The 23,449-nt window shown below is 39.8% G+C and overlaps 1 protein-coding gene across 1 annotated transcript; it reads left to right on the forward strand.

Annotated features, from left to right (window-relative positions):
• Positions 1–549: 549 nt before the first annotated feature.
• LOC137388122 (non-structural maintenance of chromosomes element 3 homolog) lies at positions 550–6,655 on the forward strand. Its single transcript, XM_068074634.1, has 5 exons — positions 550–554; positions 723–805; positions 3,301–3,343; positions 4,558–4,738; positions 6,441–6,655. Exons 1-5 carry the CDS (start codon positions 550–552, stop codon positions 6,573–6,575), a joined length of 447 nt encoding a protein of 148 aa, XP_067930735.1. The 3' UTR covers positions 6,576–6,655.
• The last annotated feature ends 16,794 nt before the right edge of the window (positions 6,656–23,449 follow it).

Raw genomic sequence — 23,449 nt, forward strand, 5'->3', positions numbered from 1 at the left:
GCAGTTCTCCTATTGCAGTGCAGAGATATAATAAACACATTTCATTATTCCTGTTGTTAGTTAAATTATATACATTGCAGTAGGTTAGGCCTACAGCTATAATTATTATTTATTGTATTGTTGTAAAACGTAGGTTTGAGATAGTAGTATATTAGGTCTGTTTTTTATACAACATTTTGTTTTGCATAATTGACCTTTTGAATTGTTTCAGAGAATTGTTTAGTAGATGTTGTAGGCGATGTAAATGACATGGACTAGGCAGCCTTTTTGTTTCTAGATAATGAACATGATTTTATGGACATCATTGACCATGGAAATATTGCACCAAATAATGCACACAACAGTATTGCTCCTCCCAATGCTGCCCCCTCCATCAAATTTCTCATTTTCAGCCTTTAGATTGTTCTGATTTTCAAAAACTGTGTAACAACTACATGTATGACAGGGAAATTTCTAGTTAGTATAATGAAATATTCTGTCTCCAGTTATTTCATTGTTTGTATAATCTATCAGTTTCAATGCTATTTATAATTCTTTGAAATATATAACATGACGTATGGTGTGTTCTTTTTAAAATACTAGTTCTTACTGTGACAGTTTTGCCATATGAAGAAAGTGTTATATGTTTTATAGGTCAAAGTTTCTTTGTACATCGAATAGCTATTAGTAGACTAAATGCGCATGTGTAGGCATATCTCAGACTAAGATGATTCGCATTACAGGGGTGACACCGATAATCAGCATGCAGCCCTTCTCATGATCATACTCAGTATTATACTGATGGCTGGGGATGTAATAGGGGACGGTGAGTTGACCACCCAATAATACATAAATACTTAAGTTATTGCTGTTTTTTCTTCAAACAACCAGTAACACATAAAATGATGAGTGTTAGCGGGGTTAACACAACTGTTTAGATATTTATCAACAGCATCTCAAGTAAAATATATGTCAGCATTTACTTGCAAACAGTTTTCATTTGGCGTAATTCTCTTTTTAACCAATGTATTGCATCTTCTAATGTATTGCACTAGTTCTCTCCTCTAACTAATATAGTGCATGGGTCCCGTATCTTATGTATTGCACTAGTTTTTTCCTCTAACTAATGTATTGCACGAGTTCTCGATCCAATCTGATATATTGCATGATTTCTCGTCTTTAACTAATGTATTGCACTAGTTATCTCTTCTAACTAATGTATTGCACTAGTTATATCCTATAACTGATGTATTGCACTATTTATCTCCTTTAGCTAATGTATTGTACTAGTTCTCGTTTCTAACTAATGTATTGTACTAGTTCTCGTTTCTAACTAATGTATTGCACTAGTTCTCATTTCTAATGTAATGTACTAGTTCTTGTTTTTAACTAATGTATTGCACTAGTTCTCATTTCTAATGTATTGTACTAGTTCTCGTTTCTAACTAATGTATTGCACTAGTTCTCTCCTTTAATTAATGTATTGCACTAGTTCTCTCCTCTAACTAATATAGTGCATGGGTCCCGTATCTTATGTATTGCACTAGTTCTTTCCTCTAACTAATGTATTGCACGAGTTCTCGATCCTATCTGATATATTGCATGATTTCTCGTCTTTAACTAATGTATTGCACTAGTTATCTCTTCTAACTAATGTATTGCACTAGTTATATCCTATAACTGATGTATTGCACTATTTATCTCCTTTAGCTAATGTATTGTACTAGTTCTCGTTTCTAACTAATGTATTGTACTAGTTCTCGTTTCTAACTAATGTATTGCACTAGTTCTCATTTCTAATGTAATGTACTAGTTCTTGTTTTTAACTAATGTATTGCACTAGTTCTCATTTCTAATGTATTGTACTAGTTCTCGTTTCTAACTAATGTATTGCACTAGTTCTCTCCTTTAATTAATGTATTGCACTAGTTCTCTCCTCTAACTAATATAGTGCATGGGTCCCGTATCTTATGTATTGCACTAGTTCTTTCCTCTAACTAATGTATTGCACGAGTTCTCGATCCTATCTGATATATTGCATGATTTCTCGTCTTTAACTAATGTATTGCACTAGTTATCTCTTCTAACTAATGTATTGCACTAGTTATATCCTATAACTGATGTATTGCACTATTTATCTCCTTTAGCTAATGTATTGTACTAGTTCTCGTTTCTAACTAATGTATTGTACTAGTTCTCGTTTCTAACTAATGTATTGCACTAGTTCTCATTTCTAATGTATTGTACTAGTTCTCGTTTCTAACTAATGTATTGCACTAGTTCTCTCCTTTAATTAATGTATTGCACTAGTTCTCATTTCTAACTAATGTATTGCACTAGTTCTCATTTCTAACTAATGTATTGCACGAGTTCTCTTCTCTAACTAATGCATTGCACTAGTTCTCCCTTCTAATGTATTGCACCAGTTCTATCTCATCATCATCTCTCATCGGTGATTATAATTAGCAATAAGGCGAGTAAATTATATTAAACTATATGTATTATTACATTTAAGCTAAAAAAGTAATAATCCATAAAAGGGTTTTTATTACTCTACCTGAGGTAGGGGGAAGGAAGTGCAACCTTAGTGATAAGCAGCTCGGAGGTAGAGATGGGGATAAGGGAGTCCAGTGTAGTCTACTAAAACCTAAACTTTATCATGTCTGAACTAACGTAATTTCTACTGTCATGAAGCCCGACGCTGTCTGGGTTTTTCTTGTTTTTAATCAGATAGATCACAGCTTGCGTGCAGATGATCAATCCCAATTGCTACACTACTTTCATGACAACAATCTATAAGCACATTCATTGAGGGCAATTTTTTAAATGCATGCGAAGGGGCATATTTGAGTTTCTAATTGGATAGGTGGTTAAGATACTAGGTCTCAGGAAGCAGATAGAGTTTTGAAAATAAATAGTTTTGAGACTTGGAGGTAGGCATGGAGCAAGTGCGTGTGAAGTATGAATAAAACCAGCCAAAAATGTGGAAACACAATTTTTGTGCAGACTACAGACAGACACACAGTGGCAGAGTTGGATTTTTTAATATAAATATTATTTGTGTTTTTTTATTGTTTACTTTCAATTTTACCAGCCTTTTCACTCTCACTTACGAAAATGTTATGTTTCAAGAAAATTTGGAAGTTCTTTGATAGAAACTTCTTCTGGTATGGAGTTATCATCTCTTTGTTCAAATTTTACATCAAACTATAGAGAATTTATATGTTGAGGTTTGACTGTACATCCTTTATCTATTTTCACTTCTGCTAATAGAAGATTTAAAACCGTGTTTTCTAATAAATTTACCATTTATTGTTGTAGATGATTTGTGGAAAGCTCTCAAACATTTAGGACTCGACTATGAGTAAGTAAGCGAACCCTCTAGTCTACTTCCTGCTGAGCAATCAGACTTCAGAAAGCTCTTCCTTTTATATATCGGTAGTCCACACAAGTAGAACAAGATTATGTATAAAGGTTTCAGTTGCCTTTTTTGTTTTTGTCCTAGGTTTTTTGAAAAAGCAATCTGTTGACATATTCTATACCTGCAGCCATTAGTAGCAACCATTTCTATAACCCCTTTGAGTAGTATTTTATTGATGAGGTTTCATTTGTATACACAGTGAAACTTCTGCGTAATGAAAAATTTTACATTCGAAATTTCTGAGTTACGAGATGTCTTTTTGTAGAAATATTGCTCCAACATACAAAAGATGATTGTAGGTATCAAAGAAAGAAATGTGTGTTGGTTCTTTTGTTTTAAACGGTTATTTTTCTACATTATGTATTCTCTTAGCTGTCAACCGTCTGGTAGCTCTTCCCATTGTTTATTATTTGGAGTTATCACATCGTGTATCACAGAAAGAGTAGGACGACTTTAGTTTCTAGTTAATCTAGGTCTGTGTTTTCTGAATGATGACATAATTTTTTAATCCGTGCCGCTGTAAGTAAATCTTTCTACTTCAGTTCTTGAAACATATATTCTGGACAGAATGAAGACAGTGATGCAACTCACACCTTTGATTGCCGTCCTCCGACTTTTCACGGTTTTTGCTTAGCCACGTCCAGACGGCCAACGTCAAAGATAAACAAACAACCTATCTGTAGTTTCCATTCGTTACTTCTCTGTTCTTTTTTGCATGCTTACTTTTTCTGTGTATTATGTAGTAATATAATTCTAACATGTATTTGTTACAGGTTTTAACTACTATTTATAATTTATACAAATGTTATCTCCATGTTATGTGAGGGTTTTGGAATGGATTGGAGCTTTTACATGGTGACATTCATTCCTACCTACAAAACTCTCTACTCACAAAACGGCTTTCAAGACAGATTAATTTTGTAAGGGGTCTACTGTATGAGTGTCTGTCTGGTCCAGCTCTGTGCTTCAGCATGAGGCTGGATCAGAAAGAAGCTGGCCCTGTGATTGTGATGGACACACAATGCAGCATTTTGTAGCAGCACCCTCTTTACCGGTATTTTCACATTTTGTTTGTGAGATGTTTATACTTGTTCTCCTTTCATCTTTCAAATCCCATTGATCACGGCATCAATGCGATATTGGAAAATATTTTTTAGAAAACCAGACAATGAGGTGTTCGGAGATGTGAAGAAGCTGGTGACGCAGGAGTTTGTGCAGCAAGGCTACATTGTTTATAGCAAACTGCCTGAAACTGACCCCGCCAAATATGAATTCAAGTGGGGCACCCATGCCCAGCTTCTCACCACTAAGGATGATGTGCTTAGCTTCGTCTGTCAGGTAAATATTTTTAGAAATTATTTGTGGTAGATTTAGAGCAAACTTATTTGTTTTAGTGTGATCTAGTAATCGAGCAAACTTCTTTCGCTGCTAGGCCATAGTTGCTGATACACAAAACACCATCATTACAAATTACAGTCGTATTCATAAATATTAAAAGTCTTGGTATAATTGAATAGTTCAAATAAGAGGATTATTACTAAATCATAAGTCTAATATTTTTGATGAACCCAACACTTTATGTATCAAATTGAAGCTGAGACTCTATTTTTTTCAATATAATTAATTTCATAAAAATTGTAAGTACTTCTCTCATTTTCATTGTCGAGTTAATTTTTAGTAAATTTCACCAAATCTTCTTATTTGACCTTTTAGCCACAATTTTATTCCAAACCACCTGAGAGAGAAATTTTGATCTTCAAACAAATTTTCAGCATTGTGCAAGAGAGCAAAAGAAATTAAAAGCCTTTAATGAGCGTTAAGTAGTCATGAACTATTACAAAGGAGGAGCATATTTTGCAATTTTTAATTATAAAACAATAAGGGTGTTAATATTTTCGAACATGACGGTTTTTAACCATGCGTATTAAGTCATTTTCAGCAATCGGAATCTATAGTTTAGCCTATGATTACATGTAGATTCTACACATACATGTATGTTGATCTGAGAATAATTGCATCTTCCTACATATTGTCTGTAATTGCTATATATGACTTTTGAATGACAAGTTAATTTTCAATAAAAGCCAAGACTGTGTTCCTATAAACTGGAAATGTTGGAGGGATTATTCATTTTATTAATATGGCTGTTGCTTTTGCCAAGCTACAAATTTTCCTGTCACTTATGGTGCCTGTAGGAAGTTTGCTGTCTTAGATATTTTATGTCAGCAGTTCTCATTCCATATGAGATAAATGTACCCCATACCCCATTGCAGTTGTAGCAAGTGACGTCTTAGGATGTTTGTGTATGAACAAGGTCTGGAGAGCGTTATCTCATTCCTAACTCACTGCTTTCTCTCCCTCTCTCTCCCCCTCTCAATCTCTCCCCCTCTCAATCTCTCCCCCTCTCTCTCTCTCCCCCTCTCTCTCCCCCTTTTTCTCTCTCCCCCTCTCTCTCCCCACTCTCTCTCCCCATGTCTCTTTCCCCTTTATCTCTCCCCCCTTTCTCCCTCTTTTTCCCTACTCTCTCTTCCCCCACTCTCCCTTCCACTCTCTTTTCCCTACCCTCTCTCCCCTTCTCTCTTCCCCCTCTCTTCCCCCCCCCCTTTTTCTTCCCCCCTTTCTCTCTTCCCCTCTTTATCTCCCCCTCTCTCACCCCCTTTCTCTCTCTCTCCCCCCTATTCTCTCCCTTTTTTTCTCCCCCTTTTTTTCTTTCCTTTTCTCTCTCCCTTTCTCTTTCCCTTTCTTTCCCTCCCTTATTCTCCCTCACTTTCTCTTTTTCCATTTCTCTCTCTTCCTTTCTTTCTCTCTCTTCTTTTCTATCTCTTTCCTTTTATATCTGTCTTTTTTTATTTCTCTCACCCCTTTGCTCCCTCCCACCCTTTCTACCTGTCGCTCTTTCTATCTTTTGCTCTATGTCGCGTCTGAATTTTCGAAAGGAAATATTTTATGCATCTGATAGGAATTAGTACTGGTCGCAGTGGCGTATGTATGACCTCATTATTAATCCCATAGTTAATAATCGTCACCTTTGATCATTCAGATATACGATCAAATGGAGATGTTTGAATGGCCGATACAATATGACGCAATACACGGGGAGGGTGCTGCTGCCGCAGCTAAGGCAGCCTATCCTAGTGCTTCACAGTCACAAGAATCATCTATGGAGACAGACTAGGTTTAATGATGCAATGCTCTACTTTGTCGCACCTTATCCTGCTGACTATATTTTTTTGTTACAAACTTCAATTTTTTCATCCAGCTGCTAGTTATTATCAGTCTTGTATATTATCTACTGTAAATAGTGTATATGTGTCTGTAAATATATGCATTACAGCTAGATTAATACAGTTAAGTTTTTCAATATCTGTAATTGTTTTACTTTCACTCTCACTGCGCATCAGCGTATCATATTGGTGTACCTCATTCCTTGAGTTTTTTCAGCATCTACAAAGGTTGAGGATGCATAGCGAATGTGTGGAGATTCTTGTTGTCCGTTGCTTGTTCTCCCCTTGTTCTGCTTCTTATTCCGTTATAGCCATCTAAAGTGGTTTTAGATTGAACTTTTATTGTGCTTTCAAAACGTTCATAAATAAGTAGTTTTTTTAAAGTTTTTTAAAAGAATTATTCATGTCGAGCTGAAGATGATCTATATTTGGCAGTTTAGATTTTTGCAAATTTCCTTTACTGGAACTCTTCAGATGGCTATTGTCAAATCGTTACATGTGACTCATTCGAGTATAATGGACAAGAGTATATAGTATAAATTATTGCTGCGTAATAGGTTACTAGCAATCTGAGAAACCTTTCTGCAAAGGCAAATATTGATACTTTCATGGTTTAGCATTCTAATCATCTAACTGCTGTGCTAATTGGAAAGGAATGACTATTATAATGATATAAGCATTGATTCTGGTGGCATTTAACATTGGTATCAGGAGTTGTCTCACTGTTGTGGAAAATGAGAACAGCCTGATTGTTCTTGGCATGTTGGTGTTGGTACAGCCATTGGAGTGATTGAAATTGTTGCTTTAGTCCTAGTTTTTATTCTGCCAGTTTACTGTAAGAGAACACTATCAGTAGCTTGCTGGTTCAGTTGGCGACCTTCTGGATTTCTAAATTCTAGATTTGTATACTATGTTTATAGAATTTTATAGAAGTAGCTATTCAGCATGTGTTTCATGGCAGTTTATCAACTATTTTCATATAAAGCATTTGACTCAGACTGAAAATACGATTTACAAAAATAGCTGCGCCTCGGTCAAACCAGCCTTCTGTTTTACAGTGAATGTCAGCCACCACATGTATTTGTAATCGCTTCTTTATCTTTAAGAGAACTTTAAATGTACAGAAATTTCTGAGTCTCAGCTTCAAAGAGTAGACAGTTCTTGTGAATTTAATCACTTATTTGGTAGGGAAATGTATCATCTATTGTTTGGGATATGCTCGAATGTGGGAGATTTATTTGTAAACATGCATTTGGACTAACAGAGAGTGTTGTTCGAATGAAGAACTATGGGATAAAATTAACTATTATTGTAATGTTGGGACTTGACTGAATGGCGTTTCTAACTAAGCATACAATTGCCTAACAATATGCCAGTTGGCAATTACTATTATTTACTGAGCACATCGCTGCCCTTTTAGCTGTTCAACTTGCTTGGCATATTGTTTCACCGTTAACAATTGCAGCCTGCAATCAATTGCAGAGCAACTAACTATGATTAGCTTTGTTCCAAATTTATATGTACGGTGGCAGTCTTGAGCATCTTGAGAGGTCATCATGTTTATTTACAGTAACTATGTGGGCAATTATGCTTAGACTAGCTGTGTTGTCCAGGTAATAACAAAGTCTTTGGACAGAAAATTTACTTGCATTCAATATAAATTATAACAAAATTTGCCATTCTAACTTTCAAACTACATAGCATGATGGAAGTGTTTTGTGTAGTCAAAATAAACTAAAAGAGAAAATAAAAAAACCTGTAAAAGTATTCAAACTTTGTCAAACAATTTTAACTTTCAAACTTCATATCGGGTTAGCCAGTTGTGTTTAGGTGTGCTAATTTACAAACTTGCTGTTGCAATCTTCGTGAGTTGAAAGTTCTAGATTTTAACCGGTTTAACTGGACAGACAACAAATGATGACAGACATACATTGAGACTTATACATGTACATCTACTAAAATATAAATATATACTATAACAATCCATATATGCACACAGATTATATTTATTAACATTATGTAATTATATATATTGTATATTTATTTACACCATGTATTTATATACAGTGTATCTTCATATACAGTGTATATTTAAATACAGTGTATACTTGTAAGTTTATATATACATATATATATATATATTTGAAAAATTATTGCGAAAAAAGTAAACTTTTAGTATTTGCGTTACAAATTTGTTTCGTTCGAAGCACTCCTCAGACGCAATTGTACTAAAAATCTTGTACTAAAAAATTTTTAGTACAATTGCGTCTGAGGAGTGCTTCGCACGAAACAAATTTGTAACGCAAATACTAAAAGTTTACTTTTTTCGCAATAATTTTTCAAATATTTCATACTCCACTAATAATCTTTTGGGTTTTTAGTGTAGAGTTCTCTTTTCGTATGCTTTTGCACTTGCTTTTAGTTAATATATATATATATATAAACTATATATATATATATAAACTATTTATATATAACTATATATATATATATAAATATAGTTCTACATATATATAGCCTATATATATATATATATATAAATATATATATATATATATAATAGGTAGCTGAATCATATAAACTTGCATAATAATTCTTTAATTTGTACAACTGTTTGAGGTACTAATGTGTAGTTTTAACTAGGCTGTTTAAAATAGTCATCAGAAAGCATGTGCTATGTTGTTACTAGCAGATGATGGCTGAGGCTAACTTATGAGACTCAAACTAAAGCAAGTAGTTTTTAGGACTAATTTAATGTTTCCTCTCATCACTTGCATGTGAAACTGTCAAAAATCTTTTCGTGTCAAAAATCTCACCAGTCACATTGATTCTACTTCTACGAAAACTCACAAATGTCGGATGAACAAGTTGAGCGTTATCAAACTATCTCAATCTTTCAATCAAGCTGAAATAATTAGCCGCCATGTTGCGTTTTATATCGAAACTGGATGAATACTGCACCAATCATTTATTGAAAAGACTGAAATTGTTTCATGATGCTATTACTATGTTAGATCTTATTGAAAGATGAAATTAAAAGTTTGGTTATTTCCTGACATGCAATGCAGTTCATCATTTAAGGCACTTGACCACTAATCACAAAAATTGATTTTTGCCACAACAACCGACGCTATCCACATTTACTGAACAACAATGTGAAGCAGGAGAGCTGCCGATTTCCATTCCTTTGCCTTTACGAGTTGAACTGAGTTTCTGAGCCTTCTTCTGATGCCAACAAAAATATTTCCAACAAGCTTTTCGACTGTGTTTTTAGGTAAGTTTCATTTAAGAAAATTGATTTGATGTTACATTTCACCTAACTTTATTATAATATCAATTTCTTTAAAATTTAACTGCATATGTGATGTTTATATTCTGATTGGTTTGGTTTATGAAATAAGTTTCAGCAGTGTAGGCTAGGGTTATGACAAGTTAAAGTGCTAGACAAACATCAAACTAAAGTGTAGAAGCTACAGAGAAGCCCTCTAGTCAGAGTGCTATAACAATGGTTCCACCTAAGAGTGTACTAGACTATAGATAGCATTAGCTGTGTAAAGTTTCTAGTTTAACCCTTTAATTCTCCTCACTTAAGATAACTAACTACTGTGTTTTCAGATTACAACTGTACTTAAGCAGTGAAAATAATCAGTTACAACAATCACAAATTCTAAGGTCATCATCTGATAAGAGTGGATATCTATCTGTGTGAAAAGCTGTACCGGTTGACTTGCACTAAATGCTATTTTTATTTTCTAGTATACTATATTTGCTATACACATAGTGTGTTCAGCATTATGTGTTTAGCAAATATTTATTTTTGTTTTTATTCTTTTTTAAACCGAAGTGCTGACTCGATGCGTCAAAGGTTGCTTGATCAGGTTTAGACACCATATAACCATGCTTTCTATCAGCCAAAGTCAGTTCAAATTCATAGTTAAAAAGAAAACTTCTGAAAACCTCTATATTAATCCCAACAAGCCGAAGTTTTCGGTGGTGACTCAGCAAGGTACAGCCAGCTGGGTCGGAGCCTTTATGGCTATGTACCTCAAAACTTGCATCTTGCTCAGTAACAGACCAAGTTGCTATTCATACTTGCCCACAGTTCTTTCAAAGAAGCTATTGGTTAATGTAGCTTCCTAGTACACTGGCAGACTACCAGAAATAGTGTAAAGGAATTTGCCGGCCTTTACTTGGTGCGATCTAGTCTGTTTCTCACTGAAATAAATTTTGTGTTATTTCGTTCAATGTTTTATTAGCAAAGAAAATTCCCTAGCCAAGGAGCGTACGGCATTTTTTCTGCTCTACTAAGTAAGCGTTGCTCCCTTATATACAATAAAATTGCCCGTTCCGGCTAACGGGACCAAGTAAAAACACCGGCTAACAAAGTGAATATATAGGTGCTAGTGCAATGATATGAGAACATAAACAGCGAGAATTGATAGCACAATGAGTAACAAGGTTATAATAAAAAAAGGACAACACATAAAAAAATATTTACAGACATATAAAATATATACAAACATAATAAAATATTTACAAGAAGTGTAAAGTATTGGTCCGGCGTCTCCCACACACTCCCCTCCATTAGAGGCATTATCTATTTAAACAACATGGGTGGAGGAAACCAGCCGGGCCCAAGTCTCAAGCTGCTTAACATGATGCTCGAAGTGGCTAATTTCTTGATTAAGCAAATGTTTGTCATCAGCAGCTGGCGTATTTCGTTTCTGGCACTGCGGGCGGCCTTTTGAAACTGTCTCTTTTCTTTCTGAAGTTATCGCGGCATGGCCTGAATACTCAAACTGTCATTATAGGTGTAGTTCCGGCCAATTGAAGTAACCTTAATATATTTTATTGCGTGTTAGTTATTATGTATACAAGGACACTGGCAGTATAGCTTGTCATGAAAGATCGTCAGGTATGCCAATAAACCACAGAAAATACTTGAGTGCACCATTATCCGGAAATACTATTCAGGAATCTATGGTTGGTTGTTCATTGGCACAGGTGTTAGAGTGTCGGTCTACGAAGCTGAATATTAAAAGATGACCAGCTGGAGGCTGTCCTAATAGAGTGGTCTGGAGTAGACTCCCAGGTCATCTGGTCTGTGGCTAGGTCGTTGTATCCTCTTGTTGTCTGATAGACCCAATCACCGTGCCGTTCCGGTTTTTTTCTAGTACGGGACGAACAATGATTTAGATCTTTTGTAGCGGTGCTGGAGTTTTCCACTGCCTGGGGGACATCGCTAGGTCTCCGAAGTCCAGATCCATAGCTAACTCATCGGGGCTTTCTAGAAGGGGAGGGTTTATCTCCTCTCTAACTTCGTTTTGGGGAGGTGCTGCGGGAGGTCCGGAGTTTGGACCCTCGTGTAAGTTTTCTCTTTCGGCATTGGTCTGTAGAGTCGGCTTTCCCATTTCGTCAAGCTTACCAGCTGGACCTATTTGGAAAGGGAACTCCATTAATTCTTCATCAGGTTGCAGGCAACTTCTTCGTGGGGGCCGAGTCCTCCTGGCTCCTTTTAGATTTGGCCCCCTTCAAGGCTCAAGCGTTGCCGGAGCACGGTCAGAGCTCCCTGGGCAGGCATGATAGGGTTTCAACTTGGACTCGTGTTGAGTCGAGGTTTGGCCCTGTGTTTCCCAGGGGTAGTTGGGCCAGGCGGTTATAACTTGTTAAGGGCCCACAAACTTAGCTTCTAGTTTAGCGTTTGCCTCCTTCGCCGCCACCTGTTTACTAACCACACCCGATCCCGAGGTGTGAAGAGCAGTGGCTCTTCTTGATCTGCCTGTCTAGTCTCTATCTGCACCTCCCTGAAGGCTTCATGCGCTTCTTTCAACCTCTTTTGCCTCCAAAGCATGTAGTCGCTGGCTGATTGCATCTCTGTGGGAAGGGGGTGACATTCTAAATGGTCAGGCAGATGCAAATCTCTGCCAAAAATCACGAAGTTGGCCATCTCGCCTGTCACGGTGTGGGGGTGCCTCGACACACCCGCATGAGCTGGGGCAAAAGCTCATCCCATTCCTCTTGGCTTCGTTCCAACAACATGGTCCTCAGAGAGTCACCCAGGCCTTTATTATTCCTCTCTACAATCCCATTGTCCTGGGGTTGGTAAGGAGTACTCCGTGTCTTGTTCACCTTTCAGAGCTGGCAGAGCTCCTCCTTCAATTGGCTCTCAAATTGAGCGCCTTGGTTTGTATGGATTTGCTATGGAAGCCCCATGTAGCTGAACACTCTTTCATTGAGGGCACCGGCGACCACTGAAGGCGTGGCCTCCGGAATGGCAATAGCATCCTGCCGCCGGATAAAGTGGTCCGAGAGCACTAAGATCCACCTATTGCCCCTCGGAATGGTGGGAAGGGGGCCTACCAGGTGTATGGCGACCTTCTGCCAGGGTCGGCCAGCATATAATCGCTGCCGGCTTCCTGCAAGCTTGGTACCCCCGTACTTGGTGGCCTGGCATACCTCGTAGCGTTGTACTAACCTGCGGAGAGCGGCTGTCAGCCCGTGCCAGTACCATGTAAGCTGAAGGCGGCTTACAATCCTCCCCACTTTCAGAGTGGGTTATGGTATGTGTCTGCCAGATAACTGGCTCCCTCATTGCCGGAGGGCACACAGCACACCACCAGATTTGACCATGAGGGGCCACTCTGGCTTCCAGCACGCCATCCTGCCTGATTCTTAGAGATTCTCTTCTGCTATGCAGAACCCTAAGCTCCTGGCTCTCCAACTCCAACTGTTCCGAAGGCACTTTAGTGTGGCTCCGAAGTGCTCGGTACATTAGGGCTACGGCATTCTTGCCCTCGCTCTGCAGCCGAGCCAACTGAGTCTGGCTAGTTAGCTGAGCCAATGTCTCAGGTTCAAGGGTAGCCTCGACTGACCTTGAGCTGGCCCGTGCTCCCGTGGGGGCAAGGTTTGGCCCATATGGCCGGCCATTTCGCGTGCGGTCCTGGCCAGCCCAGCTCTGCCCAGCTCTTATGTGGTTCCTGGTGGCGAATATTAGTACCTCGAATCATCACCCGCTTTATGTCAGGAGATCCCAGGATGACCTCGACCGGTCCCGGGTTGACCTTTGCTGTTTCGGTGGAAACAGGGGGTCGCACCCATAGACCGACCGCTTCGCGCGCGGGCCTGGCAATCCCTGACAGAACATGGTTTTTCCCGATAACACTAGCCTCATCTTGGTCTTCTTGGTCCAACTCCAGTCGGGTTGGACCCCCTTCGCGGTACTCTAACTTGGCGCACTGTTGGCAGTCTTCGCAGGTCTGCACACTTAAGCCATCAGCGTTGCTGGGCTTTAATCCTGCGCAGTGTTCCAGCTTATACTTGAACTCGGTTAGCACCTCTAGCCACCGTGCCACCTGGTGAGAGGGCTCCTTCCCGCAGCAGAGCCATCGCAGGGAGGCTTGGTCCGTGCGAAGCCGAAACTCCTGCCCCTATAAGTATGGGCGGAAGTGTTTTACTGCTTTGACCACTGCCAACAGCTCTCTGTGTGTCATGCAGTAATTTCGCTCTCAGGAAGTGAGTGTTTTGCTGTAGTAAGCATTTACTCGTTCCTGGTCGCGATACTGTTGTAACAGCACAGCTTCTACACCACACCCGCTGGCATCTGTGTCCAGGATATAATTATTTTCCTGATCCGGATTCCCCAACACCGGTGCTGTGGTGAGGCTGTGGTGCAGGGTGTCAAACGCTGCCTGCTCCTCGCCTGTCCATTGCCAGGGCTCTTCCTTCCCCACTAGCCTGTGGAGGGGTTTCGCAAAGGTGGAAAACTTAGGGGTGTACTGCCGGTAGTACTCAACAGTACCCAGGAACCCATGCAGTTCTCGGACACCACGCGGAATTGGCCACTGTTCCACTACCTCCACTTTGGCTGGGTCCGTGGCAACCCTTTCGCTACTTACTATGCGGCCCAAGTGCCGCACTTGAAACTCTAGAAGTTCACATTTTGTCGGTTTGAGCTTGAGTCCGGCTTGCTGCAGCCGCTTGAATACTTCCTCCAGCCGCCAGAGGTGGGTCTCAAAATTAGGTGCAATAACAATCACGTCATCCAGGTATAATAGTAAGGTTTGCCAGTAGAGCCCATGCAACACCCTCTCCATCAATCGCTGGAAGTTGGCTGGGGTAGAAGTCAGTCGAAAAGGAAGGACTCTCCATTTCCACAATACTGACGAGTGATGAAGGCTGACTTCTCCCTGGCATCTTCGTCCAGCAGAACCTGCCAGTATCCGCTGACGAGATCGAGGGTACCAAAATATCTGTTTCCTGCCGAGGCATCCAAACTTTTGTTTATTCGGGGAAAGGGATAGGCGTCTTGATCTGTTACTGCATTGAGCCTTCGGTAATCCACACCGAGCCGCCATTTTCCATCCTAATTCTTTACTAACACAATAGGTAAGCCCCATGCTTCTCTAGCCAGCTCAATCAGCCCTCTGGACAGCAGGTTTTGTATCTGTTTTTTGGCCTCCGCTTCCTTTTTAGGCCCTAAGCGGCGAGGAAGATGACGAATAGGTCGGGTCCCGTCTTTCACAAGTATATAGTGCTAAACGAGCGACGTTCTACCCATATCGTCATCTCCAGTGCTAAACACTGACCCATACTTGGTCAGTAGAGTGGTCAACTTTCTAGCTTGTTCTGCATTTTGGCACAAGAGTCTGGCAGCCTGGTACAATTCCTGAAAATGCTGGGGGATCTGTTGCTCAGCTTCAACTCGGGTGATCAGCACAGCAGGGCCTCCCTTGAGGGGAGGGGTGCCGGCGATGGGAGGAGATGCTTTCACACTAAACTAAGTGCCTACGGTGGTTCTCGAACGAATGGTCAGGGATTGGGGATTTGGATTGAGACACCTAACCAACACTTTTCCATCTGCTCCGGGCTCGTTCAGGTTTGTAGCTAGAGGCGGGCCTTCACGATGCCCTTCTATTATTCCGACTTGACAGAAATTTTGTGTGGTCAACATACACCTGACTGCAACCTCTTTTCTAGCCTGCACAACCAAGTCCCTAATTACCTGAACTTTGTTCTGGAATAGCTTTCCCACGGTCGATACAAGTCAATGGCTTCCCATCTACTTTCACCACAGGTTGTGCAAACTCCATCGGGCATTGGTGTGCCATAAAGAAGGGTATGCCAAGAATTGCGTTTTCACTAATCTGACTGACTATGAAGACTTCTTCGGTCTTCACTTTGCGGAGCCTTACTGGGAGCCGGATTACACCGTAAAAGGGTAACCTTATCCTATCAGTGAGCAGCCCATGAGTGTCACTCTCCTCCAATCGTTCTCTTTTACAATGAGGAAGTCGATCAAACACCTGTTTCCCTAGCAGGTTTGTGGTGCATCCGGTATAAAACAGGAAGTGCACTGCTCGACCTTCGAGTTTACCCGGAAGGAAGTAACTGGTAGAGTGTGGGTGCCTCAGCAGGCGTGCTTGCGCAGGTTCCCTGTGTTCAAAGTGGAATGCCTGAGGCTGCTCTGTTCATGCAGAACGTGCCTAGGCAAGTCTCTTTGGATGGCGGGAGGCTGTCTTCTGTGAGACTGAGAAACAAGGTACTTGAGAGGAAGGCATAGCGATTACTTCGGAAGGACTCATGCTTGACTCTTCTTGTGTGGTGTTTGGAGCGTGTTCTGGGTAGCTGTGGGGGTGGCTTGGGTTGGAGTTCTGAGTCGGCCTGATTTTTTTGGATAGACAAATCTGAGTGAGGCCTTGGCTGAATCGGTATTCCTGGTTTCCACAGGGACCTTATTGCAGCTAGTAGTGGGTGCTACTGCTGCGGCTTTCTTCTGTTTCTCGACTCCTTTTTCCACTGATTGGGGCACCCCTTTCAAAGATGTCCCGTGCCTCCACATCGCTAACAAATGGCAGGCTTCTTTTCTGGAGGCTCTGTTGGCTTGTTTTGCAGCTGTTTGACTTGTTCCGCCAGCTGCTTTACTGTAGATAGCAGTACATTCAAGGTGTCTTGTTTGGCACTGTGTACCGCACGCTGTCATGTATTCGCTTCTAAGTTTTCTACAGCTTGGATGGCTCTGCCCAGACTCGTTTCTGTAGACTTGATCTGGAGAAATTCTCCTCCAGCTCATATTGCATCTTCGAGAGTCTCCGTGGGTATTGCTACAAGGTGATGCTGTGGGATGGGATGGTTTAGGGAGTTTGAGAAGTGCTCCTTTGCCATGTTACTTCTGAATGGTTTGGGCCGTTCAGCGTAGGCTATTTGGACTAGCCGTTCAACTTCCGTTGAGTGTTCCTCCAGAGAGGTTTGAGTTTCTTTTTTAAACTTCTCAACTCTGCTCTGGGCTTGTTGGGGAGATAGTCCAAATCGGGCTTGGATGGCTTCAAAGATGGCTGCCACTCCGACCGCCCTTCCGCAGGACTCTGCCTCTTCTTTCAAAGCCTCTCTGAGGTGCAATGTGCTGGCCTCCTTGGCCCAACTATTTGCAGCTGTAATTTCTCTAAATCTGGTAGTAAAATATTCTGGGTCTCTGACGCCATTATACTCGGGTGTTTTGAACTGGGAGGCCGGTTCTGGGATTCCACTTAATTTGATGTTGCCCAATGTTGTGCTTTAAGACATGACTTGAGCTTCTCTTTTAGTGAGGGGGACTGTTATAAACGATCGTGGCCTGAATTTGAGTGTTTAAGCTTTTTTGGAAGTATCGAGCGCCTTACAGAGTGGGGGTGGTTGGCGTAGTGCCAGTCATCAACCCTTCTCTGGAGTGCTGGATAACTTGCTAATTCTAAAACATCAGGTTACTCTAAAAATGTGGGGGATAGCCGTACAGCTATTTTGGCCAGATTTAAAACCCTCGTTGTTTGCCGAATCACTCCGGTTTCCTCTACTGAGGCTGCTTTTGCAAGCAGGGCAGGAGGTATACCGGAGTTTGACTTCCAAATTTTTAGATGGTGCCTGCCGGGTTCGGCGCAAATCCACTGTTGCCACCAGTGTAAAGGAATTTGTCGGCCTTTACTTGGCACGATCTAGTCTATTTTCTATAGAAATAAATTGCGTGTGAATTCGTTCAATGTTTCATTAGCAAAGGAAACTCACTAGCTGAGGAGCGTACGACCATTTGCTCTGCTCTACTAAGTGAGCGTTGCTCCCTTATATACAATAAAATTGCCTGTTCCAACTAACTGGACCGAGTAAAAACACTGGCTAACAATGTGATTAATTAGGTCCTCTAGTTCGTTGATGTGATAACATATACGACGATAATTGATAGCATAACGAGTAACAAGGCTATAATAAAAAAAGTCAACACAAATAATAAAATATTTACAGACATATAAAATATATACAAACATATAATAAAATATTTACAAGAAGTTTAAAGTATCGGCCGGGCGACCACCACAATAGTATCCCTAAAATGTAATCTTTGCTTATGTGTGTCATCACTAAAAGCTCTTCGGATTTAATTCCGTGAGCCGTATCGGTAACCATATGACTCTGTTGATTAGCAGCTGTGTCCTTTCGGCCATCAAGCCAGAGCTGTCACTGTCTCAGAACAAGTCCTACACAATGGCTAAGCCCTTCAAACGCTTGCTAACTTAGAAATCTTTTGGTGCATCTGGTGTCAATCTAAAATTGGTTGGATTGCCCCTCTAGCTTACTTTGAAAGAATAATTAATCAAATGAGGTTGATCCAGGGCCTATGCCCTGATTGGCCTGGCATCATCTTTGTTTCGAAAAGCTATGGAGGCTGGCTTGGACACTCTTGAGCCTGTTATTGCCATGTTAGACGTTTGGGGTGTCTGTTTGATATTGAGATGGGAGCAGCTGATCTCCTAGTCTTTGCTTCAGCTGCTCATTTTTGTCATTCGTAGTGGGGGTCTAGAGATTTAAATTCCAACTTTTTAAAAGCCGAACAAAGGTTCTATGTGGCTTTGGTGGAAGGTCTACACATCATCTCCTCATCGTAGTTGGCTATGGTAGATGGCCTCCTTGTCACTTTTTCTTGCGTTTGGCTATCGTAGATGACCTGCAATTTATCTCTCCATAATCTTTAGAAGATTTTCTTGCTAGAGTTCCTTCTGGCTCTATTTGCTTGGTCATCTAGCCAAGAAACCTTGGTGACTAGTGGAGGCTTCAGTGTAACCGAAAGTCAACTACTGTGTTTTGGTCGGTTTTCGGTAATCTGGTTTAGGCGAACATTCCTTTGACTTTTGTAGCCTCAACACAAGTTTGGCTTGGCTGATTAGGCTTTCTTGGGCTAGAGCTGTTTGCTTTTCAGTGGAAAAAACTGCTCGATTAGCTACGACACAAAATTGCAAAGTGGCGAACGGTTTCAGTTAAAGGGTAGAATATGGCTCTTCCTGATAGCTAGTTGATAGATATTAAGTAAATAGTAAATAGATACTGAGTCAATCAACGTGAGAAAATAAACAGCACGTGGGTTCGTTCATGTTCCGGTTTGATCAGCAGGTTTCCAAACCTTTCGGTTGCTACGTTGACTTGGAAGGCAATCGACAGATTGTTAGAGACCACTTAAACAGTCTCCGTCTACAAGTTGGTTCCCACCTATCTCTTGCAAGAAATTTATAAAATATTCTGTGTACCCAGTTCATATGTAACTATGTGTGAACTAGTGCTGGGCACGGGTAGTAATACTCGTTGAACTCGCGGGTTTATCTTCTCTCGAGTATCGGGTAATAGAGATTTCGGGTATTCCGGTCCTTCGGGTTCGGGTTTTGACTTTCGAGTTTGGGTTTTGGTACACGGATCCATCAGGTAATGTAAACAAAAACTTGGTCTATTGCATCCTGCGCTCTTAGTCTGGGGCCACAGGGCATTTCTGTGTCATTTTGCTAAGAAGGCACGACAATGGGGAGTATAATTATACGAGTGTTTAATTTAATAGATTGAATAAAGCATTTCATACTTTATTTACCATACCTATCGGAGATCTTGTAGTCAAGCAGTGATTACTTGTCATTAAAAAGTGAGTAGAAATACTTAAATCAAATTTTATTTGCGCAATTAGCCAAATCGGCTTCGTAAACAAGTCTATATGCCTTTTTTAATACGGCGGTGTTTGCTTTCACCGATAACACATAGGTCCTTAGTCTGTTTTCGTTATTGCCTTGTTAGAAACTGCTATCAGCGTTGGTAGTAGCAGTGAAAATTTAATAACTCTATTTAAATTGATTACCACAGCTACGGTTTTTGGATTGCATAATTCATTATAACCAAGTTTAACTAAGTAGTAGAGCAGGAACATAAACTTATGTTTCAGCCTTTTCCTTCGGAGGGTGGGCTACTCAAACTAAAATGTTTTATAGTCAGAAATTTATGCTGAATTCAATTATAATGTTTCTACACCTATGTGTTAGCACATTTCTGAGCTAGAGCACATTTCTGAGCACTTTCAAAATGGGAGGGGGCAACTCCAAGTTTGTTTGGAAAACCTTACATATCGGACAAAGAAAACTATTTTATAATCTCAAAAATTAATAAATGCTTTTATTTGAGATTAAGTGAGTCAATTCTCAGCATTCCTTAACCCATGCCAAGGATGTGCCAAGACCGCTTGTTTCACTGTCTTGATTAGTCTGTGAATGAAACCCTAGTCAGAGTGACTTGACTTCAATATGAGACCGCCAAACAGTATTCAAACAGAAGGTTCATATTAGAAGAAGAGAGCATTCAATGTGAAATTGCTCAAAAAGTGCTAAGCATTGAGAACTTCGATGAGAGTTCAGACTTGTTGTCATTATGCCTGTTATAAAAAGTATTGTAACAAACTCATTATGGAAAGAGCTGAGAAAAAACATGAGAAGAGACAGAAAGAATGTGATACAGCAGAAGAGGAGAGATTAGATATTTATAACTTTACAAATTTATGATGATTACTCCATAATGATGGTACTTTGGTGGGAGAAAAAGAAAACATTTTCATTTTTGTTTGCACATTTTGTGAGCAGCAAAACTAACTCTTTGCAGTTTACATGACGTGTTATAGCCTACAATTTGGACATAAATTTTTAGATAAATTACATGTATGATCCTTCCTTGGTCTTTTGCATATGACCACACAAACTACACTAGATATGGCATGCTGTACTATGCAGAGATGACTAATCTTAAAGTATAGCGTAGCAAGGTGTATGAGGTTGGCTCTTATGAAGAAGGGGTATTTTACTTATTAATCACGACATACTGTTCATTCAGCTCTATTGCTTGTGATCAATCTATTGAGCAAACAGTTAAAAGAGACTCAAAGTCTCATGGTGGAATCATAGGGTTTACCAGGGATCATCGGCCTCTCAATGCTGGACTTTATCTCACCCAGAACGAACAGCTGTACATACAGAGATGAAGAAGATGCTAGTGCCTGGTGATTCGGATGCAGCAAGTTATAAGATGCGTGAAAAGGCATGGAAGGCTGATGAGGAAATCAGGGAAGTCATGAAATACTCATAACAGCAAGAATAAATCTGTTTGCGTTTCAAACCACCAAGCTAGTACATATTACCAGTGGTGCAAAAGCCTCCATTGAAGTAAAGCAGGATCTTGAAATGGCAAATGCGATAGGAGAGAAACAGCTTTCAGAATTTGTCCAGAGAAGGTTAAGCACCCAAGAGAATAATCTCAATGCATCCATCAAGTCAGACAAGCTCAAAACCTTCCCCACATTACCATCAGTTAAGAAAAAATCAAAAGAAAAAGTCTTAGAGTGTTCGCACAGACTGTTTGAAAATTTGTTAGTGATCAGCCAACAGCGTAACTTGGATTTGAGAAAAATGTTATCATTCTTTCCTGGCAACATCAGCTGGTCTCTTGCTAACTCTGATGGCTCTATATTGAAGACTGCCAGTCAGCTCTGATGGCTGCTGTTTAGGAAGATGTTGATGATCAACCATCAATTTATGTTAACCAGGAACAGCTACCAGTCTTGACGCTGTTGTGGTTGATGCTATGGCCGAAATTCAGACACTGAAAGCTCCTCCAACTTTTGGCATGGCTGCAAGTCAGCTTTTGCAACGAATAGTTAGTACTGCAAACGTATATCACTCATGTTGTGTGGATTCTGTTTGTGACACATACCCTGATATCAGCATTAAAGGAGGTAAGAGAAGTCAGAAAGTGTGAAAGGAAGGCAGATGGTTGCTGTGTTTAGTCTGAACTAATCAGTGCTAAAAAGATTTGAATGTTTAGCAGATGGCTCAAACAAGACTGCTTTAGTAAAATTTTTAAAGGATACATGGATGAAGTCAACTGTGAAGCAGAAACTAGATCTTGTAGCAGCTTTTTCTCAAAAATGCTACATGATCAGCTATGACCTTGATGGATCAATCGCTGTAAGCCAAATAGATAGTTTGACACCAGACCACGAGGAAGCAGATACGTGCGTGTTATCACATATCGCAAAGATAATGGAAGACAAACCCAGCTCAAAAGTTCTAGTCAAGTGCCAGGACACAGATGTTTTCCTTAGCTGTCTATCTCTAGTGGATGAGCTGCCATCACAAAAACTCATTTACTGCTGTGGTAAGAAGCCGTTGAGATATGTAAACAAGCTGTCTGTCTACTGTCCTCACACCCGAACGATGCAAAGCACTGCTCGGGCTCCATGCTCTAAGTGGATGCGACAGTGTAAGTGCATTCTATTTTAATGGGAAGATAACTTTCTTCAAGCTGCTAAAGAACAATCTTAAATTCTGTAATACACTGAAGTCATTGGGAACAGATTTTGAAGTTGATGGTGCAATAAGATAATCTATTGAGACATTCATATGAAGGTTATATGGTGAAAAGACGAATTCCATCAATGAAGCAAGGTATAAGATCTTCTGCTCACCGTCTCGCACATCACAACCAAACCTACCACCCACACTAGATGAGTTAAATCTTCATATATCTAAGGCTGCCTACCAGGCCGCGATATAGAGAAGAGCCAAGCAAATCATCATCAATGCCCCATCCCCCAGCAACATGGAAGGTTTATGGAAGATGAAGAGTTTAAAGCTAGATGGATAACACAACAACCAGCACCTCCTGATGTGCTCGTGGACATGTTTTGTCAATGCAATACTGGGTGCCAGTCTCGTCGCTGTCAGTGCAACAATACAGATCTCAAGTGTACGGACATGTGCAGAAGCAGCTGCTGTAGCAATAGAAATAAAGAGGATGGAGATGAAAGTAGTGATGAAGACTCAGATGACTGTGAATTAGAAGGTTAATATTCGAGTGGTATTGTAACCAAAGGTGCACTTCATGTTTGATTAGAATACATAATTATGTGTCACACCGTATAAAAGATTGACTAATTGCGATTTCACTTGCTTAATAAAGTAAATGGCTCAACATAATAAGCATTAAGGATGAATATATGTATACTAAAATATTATATATACATGGTCTGAGTCTTTAAAAATACTTTTCATTTTGTTTTGCAGATCTGTAATGATATATGAGTTGCGCAATAACAAGGACAAACTGTAAAGCTGCCACAATATCAACCAAACTGGGAATACATAATATTATATAATACAATTCTAATATTATAATATTTGAAGAATAAATATTTGAATGTTATCAGAATTAATTCCAACTTAGGTTATTGCTAATTATTTAGTATCTATATGCCATTTTCATTATTACATTGTTGATAGAAACACATGAAACATTACATACATTTATTTAATTAAAATAATATATTAATTATATTGCTCAAATATGAACAATCTGAGAGGTGTAGAAACCAGATATTTGAAATCAGCTCAAAATTCTGATCTAGATGCCACTCTTATCACATAGCCCACCTCCAAAAGGAATAAATCACTTTTTTGACAGCTTTTTGATGCCCTCTTGCTCTACTAAAGCCAACAAGCCTTAC

This window comes from Watersipora subatra, chromosome 2 (assembly GCF_963576615.1).
Source record: "Watersipora subatra chromosome 2, tzWatSuba1.1, whole genome shotgun sequence".
Classification (NCBI taxonomy): domain Eukaryota; kingdom Metazoa; phylum Bryozoa; class Gymnolaemata; order Cheilostomatida; family Watersiporidae; genus Watersipora; species Watersipora subatra.